The sequence below is a fragment of the Gorilla gorilla genome, chromosome 6 (genome assembly GCF_029281585.2).
Source record: "Gorilla gorilla gorilla isolate KB3781 chromosome 6, NHGRI_mGorGor1-v2.1_pri, whole genome shotgun sequence".
Lineage (NCBI taxonomy): Eukaryota > Metazoa > Chordata > Mammalia > Primates > Hominidae > Gorilla > Gorilla gorilla.
In genome coordinates, this window is record NC_073230.2 from 25256428 (window position 1) to 25270174 (window position 13747).

At 32.9% G+C, this 13747-nt stretch overlaps 1 protein-coding gene across 5 annotated transcripts in view; it reads right to left on the reverse strand.

Moving 5' to 3' along the window:
* Positions 1–13747, reverse strand: part of SNX13 (sorting nexin 13) — a 149718-nt gene that overhangs the window by 23448 nt on the left and 112523 nt on the right. For all 5 annotated transcript variants that reach the window (XM_055347382.1, XM_055347383.1, XM_019031635.3 and 2 more), the window contains 4 exons: positions 11675–11744; positions 7197–7336; positions 1881–1988; positions 533–643 (listed from right to left, as the gene is read on the reverse strand). In XM_055347382.1, the coding sequence (XP_055203357.1) occupies positions 533–643; positions 1881–1988; positions 7197–7336; positions 11675–11744 (429 nt within the window). The remainder of the gene's footprint in view (positions 1–532; positions 644–1880; positions 1989–7196; positions 7337–11674; positions 11745–13747) is intronic.

Here is a 13747-nt window from a genome sequence, read left to right on the forward strand (position 1 = left end):
CCTGATTTCAAAGCTTGTGTTCTTACCCACTAAGCTATCCTACCTAATTTAAGCACTTATTTACTGTCTTATCTTACCATTTGATTCCAAGTATAGGTCTTAAACCCTATTTTAAATTATTTAAAATATTTTATATAATGATGATTTTATTCAAAAGGCATACTTTCAGAACATATCCTGTTTAATATTTTTATCATTATTCCAAGAAAATGACATTTTCTCTCAGAATGAAACATTTCCCTCTAAAGATAACGAAAAGCTTGTGACTTGTCTCAGGCAAACTTTTCTTAATGTACCATTTCAAACTTTTTTTTTCTTCCTTTCAAGCGTCTGCTGAATTATAATAAACATGTCAAGACAGGAGTTTATATGTAGATATTCCTATCAATAGTGATAAACATGCCAAGGAGAACTTAATAAAATTTTCTAGTTTTAAAACACACATACAAATCTAAATTTATTTTCTTTTATTACAAACAAAGTAAGAAAACAGACCTAGAAAGAAACCCAGTGCAGTGGTCTGCTAACTTACCTTGCGAGCAAAATCCCCTTTTCCTTTACTGTAGGCTTTGTTCTCAAGGAAATCATACACATAGTGAGCTAAAGCTGGGGATGCCTTCATCATTTCAGGAGCTAACAGTAACTAACAAGAAAAAAGAAAAAAAGAAGAGATTATCTTAAACTGACAGAATGCTAGAAATTACCATTGTTTATAATTTTAGCTCATAAATTTTAAGAATGTATAGTAAAAAATATTGATTTATATTTTTAAAAACCCAATTATACAGTTAGGATAAAGTCACCAATAATTTTATGACGATTAACAGTTTGGTATATATATTCTTTATATCAGCTATTTTGACTTTAAGTGTATCTAATGTGAAAGTTGTCTGAACATATTTACTATTTTATTTTCAGATCTTATAGCTTATACTAAGAAGATCCACGTTAGAAAACCGTCACGTTATTTGCACAACAATTCTAGAGTTAACATTAAATAAGCTGGGCAAGGTGGCTCATGCCTGTAACCCCAGCACTTTTGGAGAATGAGGTGCGAAAATTGCCCGAGCCAGGAATACAAGACCAGCCTGGGCAACAAAGCAAAACCCCATCTCTACAAAAAAATTTAAAAAATTAGCCAGGCACAGTGGCATGCACCTGTAGTCCTAGCTAGTCAGCAGGCTGAGGCAGGATGATCCCTCGAGCCCAGGAGTTCAAAGTTACAGTGAGCTATGATTGCATCACTGCACTCCAGCCTGGGTGACAGAACAATATCCTGTCTCAAAACAAACAAAACATTAAATAAAAATGGTATGAAATAAAGTACATAAAATAATCCAAACAAAAACATTCAAGTGTTATATGGAAGCCCCAAACAAAATACTGCTTTCACAACTGCTAATATAACAACATTCTAGCTTGGTTCCTTCAATGGAACAAGTTTTGACATACTGAGTTCATTAGCTAAGAAGTATATAATACATCGACATCTAAAAGATACATTTAGGATAAAAGATTTGGGAAAAGGTGGTTTTTCTTAAGAATCTTGTAAATACATGACACAGACATTTAGCACTTTAAAAAAAAAATTCAAATGTTTGAGCCAGGAGAAGACAGGCAAGTGCATTTATCTAAACACAAACAAGCAAAATCCCTAACATGGAGTGTCTAGAAAACTTCTAAGTTAATCAATACACACAGAAATAATGTTTACAAATTACTAAGCAGACTGCACGTCACATTTGACATGCTGCACAAAAGTGGTTGCTACCCTGTGATTACAGTAAAAACATTCTGTGTGCTATATTAAATGAAAAACATTCTATACCTGTGTGCTATATTAAATGAAAATCTGTGGATTATAGTAAGCATGAGCTTACCTGCAAATATGCATTTAGATCCTTTTTTCTCTTTTCTAAAAAATCTCTATCCATATTATTAAAAGTCTTTTTTCCAGGAAGTTTCAATATGCTTGAGAGACTTTCAAACTGTAAGACAAAATACATTCAATAGCACCTTTTTTTAAAGACAAAAGGTTTTCTCAAGTGATTGTTTCTCTACATATTAAAAACATCTTCAGGCCAGGTGCAGTGGCTCACGCCTGTAATCCCAGCACTTTGGGAGGCTGAGGCAGGCGGATCACCTGAGGTCGGGAGTTTGAGATCAGCCTGACCAACATAGAGAGACCCTGTCTCTACTAAAAATACAAAATTAGCTGGGCATGGTGGCACATGCCCGTAATCCCAGATACTTGGGAGGATGAGGGAGGAGAATAGCTTGAACCCAGAAGGTAGAGGTTGTGATGAGCCGAGAGTGTGCCATTGCACTCCAGCCTGGGCAACAAGAGCAAAACTCTGTCTCAAAAAACAACAATAATAACAACAACAACAAAAACCCATCTTCAACAGATAATTTTGCAACATATTACGTGAAAATCAGAAAATAAAAACCATTGTCCAAATATACTCAAAACACAGTTCTAATATTATTTATTAAAAAAGTATTTTAAATCAAGAATGACAGATTTGCATAAATGATGAAGATGGATTTTGACCATGTGGGGTTTCATTTAATATTCTCCCTAATATTGACATTGTTCAAAATTTTCTTAATAAAAGGTTTTAAAAAATATTTTCCTTAATAAGCCTTTGACCTGTGAAGTACTAGCAAATAAAAAGGCAATTTTCAAAATACAGATAGTAGTTATATTATAACCCCGTGTATACACAATTATAATAAATATTGATACCTTTGCCCCATCAACCACATTAAACATAAACTCATAGATTACACTAACCAAAAAAAATTAAGAACAGTCAGCATATACTTTATCTTTGTAAAATCACAAACACAAAGTAAATGTGTATACCATAAGTCTAGCACTTATGGACTTAACATTTGGATGCACCTTCAAAGGTCCATCATCGTAATCTGTAATGCCTTGCTAAAACACTTTTTTTTAACCATACGAGCTGCTAAAGTAGTTTAAGAGCAAAGTCATTTAACTAGTGACTGTACCTGACCAACAGCCTAGTGCTGAAATTCAAACAGCCTTACCACTTTTCCCTTGTGATACATATCCTAAAGCGAAGCAAACTTTTTAAAACAATTATTTGTTGAAAACAACGTCTCTGTAAAGAAAACTAATTCTTGGTGCAGAGATTAAAGAGAAGAGAAATGAAAAGGATTAGGATAATTTCCATCCCCAAACTGGAAGATTCTGATACATTAAAAGAAGGACAAATCTGATGGCTGCTTAGAGCTAAAATGTGAACAAGTTCATTATATGTTACACATGAAAGGTAAAAGCAGTTTTTTACTCCAGTATCGGGAGGAAAACCAATAAAGGGTAGAGGTAATTTATAGAGAAAACATTAACTATAGCAATATTCTCAAATTTGGTGATTTACAAAAGTATTAGAAATGGGTCCTCACTGAACATCACATGTGAAAAAAAAATTTTTCGAAGTAAATTTACTTTTTCAAGGTGTCCTAAGAGATATTTCCTGCAATATGACCTATCCACATTAAACTACTGACTCAATTTTAGAAAATACATATTTTTTCTGGTATTACCAAGTCTTGTGTGCTTGTACTGTATTTCCTCAAATTCATGTTGAAGCCCTAACATTCAGTGCCGCAGACTGTGACTGAATTGAGAGACAAAGCCCCTAAAGAGATTATTAAGTTTAAATGAGCCCCTTAGGGTGGGCCCCAACCCAACCTGACTGGTATCCTATCAGAAAAGAAAATTTGGACCCACTAAGAGACAACAGGAATGCATCACATAGAGAAATGGCCACGTAGGGACATGGCAAGAACCCTGCCATCTACAAGCCAAGAAGCGAGGCCTCACGACAAACCAAACTTGTCAATACCTTGATCTTTGATTTCTAGTCTCTGGAACTGTAAGAAAATAAATTTCTGTTGTTTGGGCCACCCGGTTGGTGGCATTTTATTAGGGCAGCCCTACCAAACTAATATACCAAGGAAATATGACACTATCCATTAAAACAACAATTTATTTCAGAAACTTTAAAATATTAAACCTTACTAATAAAAAGAAAAAAAAACCACAGTAACAGTTATTTTCTTAAAGCCTAAATTACCAAAATAAATTCCTTTGTAAGTTGTCTGTCTGGAACAGAAACATAAATCACTAACAGTTTTCTCAAACTATAAAAGCAAGGGAGAAAATGTGAAAATTTATACTCTATATTAACTCATCATAAACTTGCTATTTAAAAGATTATTTTAAACTATGAACAAAACAATTGCCCATTCCCTGAAAAGTAATATAATCCCCTCTGCCAAAAATTCATGAAAATATTTTTAAAGGCATTTAAAAGAAATTCAAAATTCAGCAAAAAAGAACTAAAATAAATTATATCAGAGGATTTCAATGTTTAAAAATAATTCAAATACTACACATAAATCATGGACATTCTAAAATCAAAGATCTTACTTTTCTACATTAAAAACACAAGTTTAGATTCCTAATACACTGCTGGAAAATTTAAAGAACAGACGTGAAATTCTGTATTAAAATAATTCAAAATTTGTTTAATATGGTGCATATTTTTACTCAGTTACCTTAATGAATACTTAATATGATCATTTAAATCATGAGTAGTTTATCTATACCTATACGGATTTCACCAAATAAAACAGAAATGCACAGTAGCTATTACACTACAAGCTCTTAGAGGCAAGGACTTAGTCTGTCTTGTTCTCTCATATGTTGCCAGCACCAAGAAAAGTACCAGACACATAGGAAAAGCTTAATAAATATTTGTTAAATCAATGAATGAGCAGCTCAGGCCATTTCCAAAATCATGACATTTAACATTTTAATTATTTTCTTGTAAGTCTCCATAAAATATCAAATAAGATTATTAAAATATTTAAGGAAAATAAATGATAGCTCATACATTTAGCTAGGATTTTCATTCATTCATTCATTCATTCATTTATCCATTCATTTATGGAACAGGGTCTCACTCTGTCACCCAGGCTGGAGTGCTGAGATCTCAGCTCACTGCAATCTCCACCTCCGAGGCTCAAGTGATCCTCCCACCTCAGCCTCCTGAGTAGCTGGGACTACAGCCCAGCTAATTTTTTTGTATTTTTGTAGAGATGAGGTTTCGCCATGTTGCCCAGGCTGGTCTCAAACTCCTGACCTCAAGCAATCTGCCCACCTCAGCCTCCCAAAGTGCTGGAATTACAGGCATGAGGCACCACGCTTGGCCTTGGAAAAAATGTTGTATCACAAAATTATATAAACAAAATGAAACTTGTTTTAAAATAATTTTACTTTAAGAGCTCTATGCAGTTACCATTTATTCATGTTAACAGGCTGTACTGTGACCAACTGCTGAATTACAAATCATTACATTTTTCTTCCATTATTTTATAAGGGATTTGAGTTTTTAAAATATAGATAAGGCTGAGCTAAAAGGCAAACACCCTAAATCTTATTTACAGATACTTAATATTTTACTAAAATCTGATTTTCATTTAAAAGGAGTTTTTAATTTCTTAAGTTCTGTGAACAATCTAAACACTTAGGTAATCACAACTACTGTGGCTTTATAAGAAACACACACACACACACACAAACACACAAAAGGAAACACCAAGTCAAAACATGTCCATTTCACTCACGTGAGCTGTTTGAAAAAGAAATTGTACTGTATCAATTTCATGTAATTTTTGGCACTGAACTGAAAAGGGAAATTTCTGTATGAGCTGTCCTCTTAAAGTTTTCTTAAAAAGTATGTTCTTCATTTACATTTGTCAATATGTAAAATAATGCTTACAGTTCTAGTCTAGAACATTTAAATCAGGGAATGATTATTCCTCTTAACTAGAAAGAAAATTACAACTATTTACACAATAAAAAATTTCATATTAAACTCTCATTAATTTGCAATTAATTCATTTGCAAATAAATAAAACTCTTACCAATTCAAATTATTTTTTAAATTATCATGTTTGGTTAAAGTGTAAGGATTGGAATAAAAAGATATATGAGCTATATGCTTTTAAAATATCAAACAGGTAATATTTTAAAAAGTAAAGCAATTATTTCTTCAATGTGGGGCAGAAAATTATTTCATCTCTGCAAACAAATCAAGCTAAACATGAAGAAAAGTTATATTTGACACCAGAAGAACGCGCATGTCCAAAGTTATTAATTTAATTTTCTTATTAATATAACACAAAATAGTCCTTTTAATATAGGCTTCAGAAGTCAACATTAACTTGTTTTTCATCACTTTAAAGCTATTAATAGTTTATCTCACTCTATCCACAAGATATTTTAATAAGATTATCATGGTGCCAACTATATATTTTCCACTATATTAAGTTGAAAAAGATATTTTCTGATTTCTAAAGTAGTACAATGTCATTTCAAAGCTTTAGCTCACCCAATCAGATGTCACTTTTAACTATTATTGGTTTAATACCAGTTGTATACCTAAAATCCCTGAATGAGTCAGACTTTTTAAGAGTTAAAATAAGTTAAAATAAATTTCATAGATCATTTATTCCAATTCATCAAAGATCTTTTTGAGAAAATATTTAATTAAAAAATAGGACAGGGAAATAATTTCTTTAGATTTGTTATCTTTAAGAGTACTTTCAAATTATTTCTATAAAACAAGAGCATTGTATTTAATAAGAATTGAAAATATTACTTGGTTAATATTAAATTTATTTTAGGTTGTGATTCAAAATAATTTGAGTAATGGATCAAGGATTCATTTCACTGTTACACTGCTGGATTAAACTGCCATTTAAAATAACTTCCAGGTTTAAATTATGCCTTCAAAAACAAAAGCACAAAATGTCCTACAGCAATCTCCATTCCTACTTCAATCTAAGCCCAAAAAACTTTGAAAAGCACAATACACACACACAAATTTTAAAATCAGAAACATGTATTCACTTTAATTTTCCAAGGTATACTCTTGATAGTTTGTCACTAGTCCGTGATGGTTAGGACTGAGGAAGTGTTCAACATTTGATTTACTGGTTAAATGCTCAGATTAATTCTAAGATTTATGGTGATTATACCAAAAATTCTTACCTTATTTTTTTAATTAATCACTCTATCTGGGCATCCTCAGATTTATAATCAAAATCAAATCAAGAAACAACATAAAGTACACAAGTTTTTAAAACTTCATTACCTGTTCAGTGATTCTCATGTGGAAGTCATGGAAGTCACTATAACGACGATAGGTTTTCCACATCTCCTCACTGTTTAGGTTGCGCCGGTGTACAGTGATGGCATATAATGCATATGTCTTGCCATGATCATTACAAACGCCTGCCACAGCATATGGGTCATAGTCAGCATATACTAATCATTTAAAACAAAATGAAGAGAAACGAAAGACACAAAAAAGGAGGAAGATGAAGAAAACAAAAAAGATAATATGAAATGAAGAAGAATCTGAAATGACAGACTGAGACAGAAGGATGTCAGCAAAGGATAGACTCCCTTCCTCCATATTCACATCCATAAGGTATTACATATAATGGCTAAAATACAAAATAAACTAAGTTCAGTATGACACTGTCAATCACAAAGTGGTACCTATTACAATTCTCTGTCTTCCAAAGAGCTTTCTGTTACTACATCACTACATCATTACATTACTACATCTAATGTTACCTTAGAGAGTAAAATTAGAATTTCTTAAATTTAATATAGAAAAAATAGACAAAATGATGTTTTGTACTAGCCTTCACTCCTCAGTTGTATTACAATTAAAATCTTTTCAACTCAACAGCAACAGCCACGGGATAACATTTATCTTCTGGCAATTTTCTTTTCCTTTGATATGTTCAATAGTTCACAAGTGCGGTTTATTCTGGGGATTTTTTTTTTCAAAGCATTTTCGCATTAATTTGCCACATACCAAGCAAGTCAGGTAATCTCTAAAATCAAAGCCTGTTCCTATTTTGTACTAATCTTAACTAAGGAGATGCACTTTAAATCATTTTTCTCTAACTTGTCTTTCTGATGTTCCATTTCTTTATCTTTCTGCACTCTACAATTAACGTCTCCAAAAGTTAATACTGAGTCTCTTCTCATCTGTATCTGGTCTATTTCTTAATCCATTCTCTGACCTTACCTTCAATCACTGTATTTTTTTGATCTCTAGAGTTTTATTTGGTTCTTTTTCATACTGTTTATTCTTGTCTTAGGATTTCTCTCTAGGAATATTTTTAACATACTTATGGCCAAGTCTATTAAGACTGCCATCTCCAAGTTCACAGGATGCAAATTATCTGCTGGTTCTGTTGGCTTTCTCTTATTGTGGTTCATATTTCTTTCTGTTGCTATTATTTGCTTTCTGTAAGCTCATTTCCAGCTGGTTTTATTTCTCCCTGGGTGTTCTGAGTGCCCTGGGCTAGGGAAGCGTTCACATTGAACAGTGTCAAGTGTCACCACTCTAACTGCTGGTTTCGGTGGTTCAGAAATAATTTTAATACTAACTCTCTGGCTTGAGATCTTGTAGTACATAATCACTTGAGGACAGCTAAATCCAGACATACTCATGATAGGATGCAAGCTGGGCTTTCAATTTTTTGTGGGTGACAGATACCATTTCCAATCATGATCTTGACATTTCTTGTTCTTTCTACTGATGGTAGGCTGTTTTCCTAGTTCCTCTTTGACAGTGAGCTGCCCTTTGTGACTCTAGGCTTTATGTAAAGCACTTTGTTCCAGCATCCCATGGCCTTGGCCTATCCTGCCTCTTCTAAATTTGAGGGCAGGAAAATGCTATCAAAATCAAGATCCAGTCTTTATGCTACTATGAGCCCCTTGCTTTAACACCCCTTCAATTCTCTGAATTTATTTTTCCCCATGGTCTATGGCATCTGTAGATTTTCCCCTTCAGCTATACTTATAATATTGTTTTTAGCCTTTCTATGAGTGGAAGGCATGATTTCTCATAGCAGTTCAGACTACCACAGTAACCGGAAGTCTAAAACTGATCTTGTAATAATGGATTACGTTTATTCATAAGTGTGAATAAACGTGGTCAAGTTCTGGGGCTAACATTTTGCTATTTTGTATATAACTGGGCAAAAGAAGGTCACTACAGCTTTTTGGTAAATTAATAACATAAAAGTTAGGACTCTATATTGGCAAGAGTAGTTGGACAGAAGATCTTCCCAAACTTTCTTAAAATTTTTTCTAAGATTTGTACTTTCTTTCCAAAATTATCTTTCATTCCCTTTCCATCTATTATCACTGTTTCTGATTTAACAAAGTATATGACTAGAAATAGACTTTGGACATCTTGCTCTATAAGCAGCACTATTATTCACTGTTCACCTTGTCCAGTTATCTTTCTCTCAGAGACTTATGCAAATTAAACAGCACAACACGTTTTAATCACGTTAGAGAACCACCATTTCTCAATGGAGTTAGCATGGCAACAAGGGAATGGTTTTATCAGGTGTGTCCAAGATAGGTTTGGGAAAGGAAAATAGAAAGCAGAGGCCAATTAGGCAGCTAACCATAACTAATTAAAAATTAACAAAAGTAAGGAGAATAGCAAGGAACAAAAAAGGAGAAGAGATATAAGAAAGAATAATCAGGATTTGTCAAAAACCAACAGGCTTGGAAGATCACCCAGGGTGGATGCACAATAGGAAGAATAATGAGGTAATTATTAAAAAAAAAATGCAGAAGACATCAAGGTAATCCGACTTAAAGGAAGATATTGGGGTTACATATATTGGTTTTGTGAAGATGGTGATTTAGCTAGAGGGGTTTGTTTTTATTAGGCCAATGTTACTCATAGCAGGCGATCTGCAAACTATTTGCTAGTAATTCGTATTATGTAAAAAAAAAAATAGCACCAGAATGTAAATCAACTCCATTACTAATCATATTGTTTAATTTAGCCAATACTTTTTAAAGCAAGATTTCTCAATGAAGGAAGCAATACACATACTAGACCACCATTCTTGTGTGTGTACTGCTTCCTTGGGCCATTCTTTCAGTAGCACTGGACTAGTCTATAAGCTCCTACTTTCTGAAATAGAGATGCTAAAAGATCTAGAATCAAAGAGACTCTGAAGTCCAGTTGGTAAAATAAGTATTTAATGAACCAAAAATCAAATATGTCTACCATGCATAATTACCAATGTAATTAATTAGTTCCATAACAACCCTATGAGTTATGTATTATTATTATTATTACTAGCCCATCTCACAGGTAAGGAAATTGAGGTACAAGGAAGTTAAGGAACTCACTCAGGTTCACCCAGCTATTTTTTTTTTTTTAACTAGATCTTAATTTTGGATGGCTCACCCAACTATTAACTGGCAGAGCTGGGGTTTGAGCCCAAGCAATTCAGTAAAAAAGTTATACTCTTAACCACTATAGTATGCTGCTTCTTCAGTATTTACATATGTTTGTCAGAAAGAAATAACTTTTTTTTCTTTTTTGAGACGGAGTCTCGCTCTGTCGCCAGGCTAAAGTGCAGTGGTGTGATCTCGGCTCATTGAAACCTCCACCTCCCGGGTTCAAGCGATTCTCCTGCCTCAGCCTCCCTAGGAGCTGGGACTACAGGTGCGCACCACCACACCCAGCTAATTTTTGTATTTTTAGTAGAGATGGGGTTTCACCATGTTGGCCAGGATGGTCTCAATATCTTGACCTCGTGATCCGCCTGCCTCAGCCTCCCAAAAGTTCTGGGATTACAGGCGTGAGCCACCAAGCCCAGCCTGAAATAATTTCTTAACAATGCCTAGCACAGTGCTTCCATACATTTTAAGAAGCTAATAAATACTTGTTTTCTTCCAGAAATCTGGCAGGCAACAAATGTAAATTGAGACTTCAGTTCCAGTGAGAAGAAAAAGGAAATGAAGATCTATTTTAAAAAGATACAAGTTAATGTCTTCTAAACTAGACTAGACTAGACTAGACTATAAAATCTCTTCAGTGTCTAAAATGTAAGCATGAAATTGAATTGAGGTATATACCTCAGTATGTTTATACTTCAGTATGTAATATGACAAACACACTTCTACATTCTAAGAACAGTGAGAGGTCAGATAAGAAAACTATCATTATTTAATACTCATTAGTGTTATCTAATAACTCAATAGCAATGATGAAAACTGGTTATTTTTCCTGGATTTACTAACAATTCTTCACATATGCTGAATGATCACAAAGTTTTAGAGGTTTCTCACCTCATTATTCAAGCACTTCTTAAAGTTCTGCAAACCTCTATACCTGGGGCTTCATTTACCCCAGTTATCTAGCCTGACTTTGTATATATGAAAACTAATCCTGAACTAAGATCTCTCCAGAAAAGATTTAATGAGAATTATACAGACAACTATCAGCTAGACTCAAGAACAAAGAGGAAAAGAATGGTTTTAGAGTTTATTAGAAATAGTAAAACACTTAGAATATAAGCATTTTCAAATGTTGATAGTGACAATCTTAGAGAGATCAAACACATAAACAAATAAATATAACAGAATTTAATGAAGGACATGCTGCAGAAAAAAAGTAACAAAAATATGACTAGAGAACAAAAAAATGGTTAGTAAAAATTAAGTGTGGAAAATTATTTAGGGATATAATAATACATAGTTTTAACGCAATAATTATACTTCAAACTCTCTTACCTGTGTCTGAAATGTAGGCATGAAGTTGTACTGAGTCATCAGAAGAAACATTTGAAAGGTCATCTAAAGACTGAGAAAAAAATAATCAGGAAACAAATTTTTAAAATTTTATAGGAAAAAAAGAGTAAAGAATTCTACATCATATATTCATTACAATTACTCATTTCCCTGCATGTAAACTATATATTATTTGTATACCCTCCATCCCCTCCATACACAATAATATTTTCCATTTAGGTTAACAGAAAAAAAGCAAAGATTAAGAAACAATAAAACAAAATAATTGAGTAATAAACTTAATATATTAAATTATTTCTCCCTTAATTGCTTGTCCATCTACAGTAACTTGCTACTTTTCAATTATGGTCCTTATATGGTAAGAAAATCTAGATAAAAATAAGTAGACATATTATGTTAACATTTACGTTGAAATATACTAGAACCAGCTCTGTAGTTTTTAACTTAATAGTTTTGTTACTATAAAAATAATTTTTAAATTTAATTCAGATTCCTTATCTATAAAATGAGAATACTACCTAAGTCAGAGAATTATGTGAAGATTAAATAAGACATGTAAGACATTTAGAAAACTGCCTAATATAACAACTGTTAGCTATTATTCTGATTATTTATTAAATGAGGTGAATCCATAGACTATGATAGATTTTAAATGATTAGTTTTCAAAAACAATTCCACAAACATAAATTCCTATTGACTGACTCAAAATGAATCTTTTATAACTACGGCCTTTGGGTCTAAACTTTAAAAATGTTTTTGCCACATATACATATATCCACACATATATAAAAAGGAACATAACCATGTAATTAAAGCAGGCTGCAGAGTTAACATGGCAGCCTGAAACTGCTCTGCCTAGAAAAGACTGCTTCCAAGGTTGTCCCTCGGATGGAATATGGGAACTTAAATTTAGGGAAGATTCTCAGCATTCTCTAACCAATAAGAGTGGTTTACCATACCTAAACTATCTGTATAAGAAATGTTTATGCTGAACACCTGCTTTCCTTCTAGGAGTCTAGAATTTTGGTACGTGCTATATAATCTGCCTCCAATAAAAAACCTGTACATTTAGTCTCCAATGAATTTTCCTGGTGGCAACATTTCACATGTGTTGTCTTGCTGATTTTGCTTTATAACCTTTCATGATAAGAAATTCTAGCCATGAGTAAGACTACAGTGTGTTCTGTGAGTTTTCTTAGCAAATCACTGAGCCTGGGAGTGGTCTTGGGGACACCTAACATATATAATCTAGACATATTTCACGTATTTATATTATTCACACATTTCACATATTCATATTATATAACTCAGATATATTTCACACTTTAAAAATAATAGGATGTGAATGAGCTTTTGAGTCCTAATGTAATATTATTATTACTAAAAGGGTCATCTAAATGACTTAAAAGCAACCATCCATATGGCACAAAGTCACTTAAATTAAGGCAATTGCATTCTAAGAAGAAGGCCAAAAATGTATCTATTAAAAACTGATTGTTAAGAGAAGCAAAATGTGATAATTCTATACAGATAATCCACAAGTCTTCCCTGGTCAACTCAAATGGCAAAGACATCAAATTAAATTAGATCTAGTCCATGCTCTACTACCAATACCTTAAGAGACTTTAACCATATCAACTACTTTCTCGGATTTCAGTTTTCCCAGTGGTAAAATGGGGCTAATACCTGCTTTACATCTCTGTCAGGACATACTGTGAATGAAAATGCTTTGGGAAAAAAAAGGAGTGCATTTATTTTTATGTGCTCAAGAAATCATTTTGATAGAAATAGCACAACCTTTACTTCAATATTTTTATGTGAAAGAAGACTCAGAGGAAATGGAATAGTCTACCAAATTCATATTATCTACTATAACTTCTTCTAATTATAAGCCAGCACAGGTAACATAAAATAATCTATTTTTTTAAAAAAGCATTATTAATAATGGTAACCTTCCCTTGTATGTTAACATTTAACATGCTAAATGTACTTATCTCTTTAAACACGTTAGCATCTCATACTATGCAATCCAAAAGTTGTTAAAAAGGCTTTGT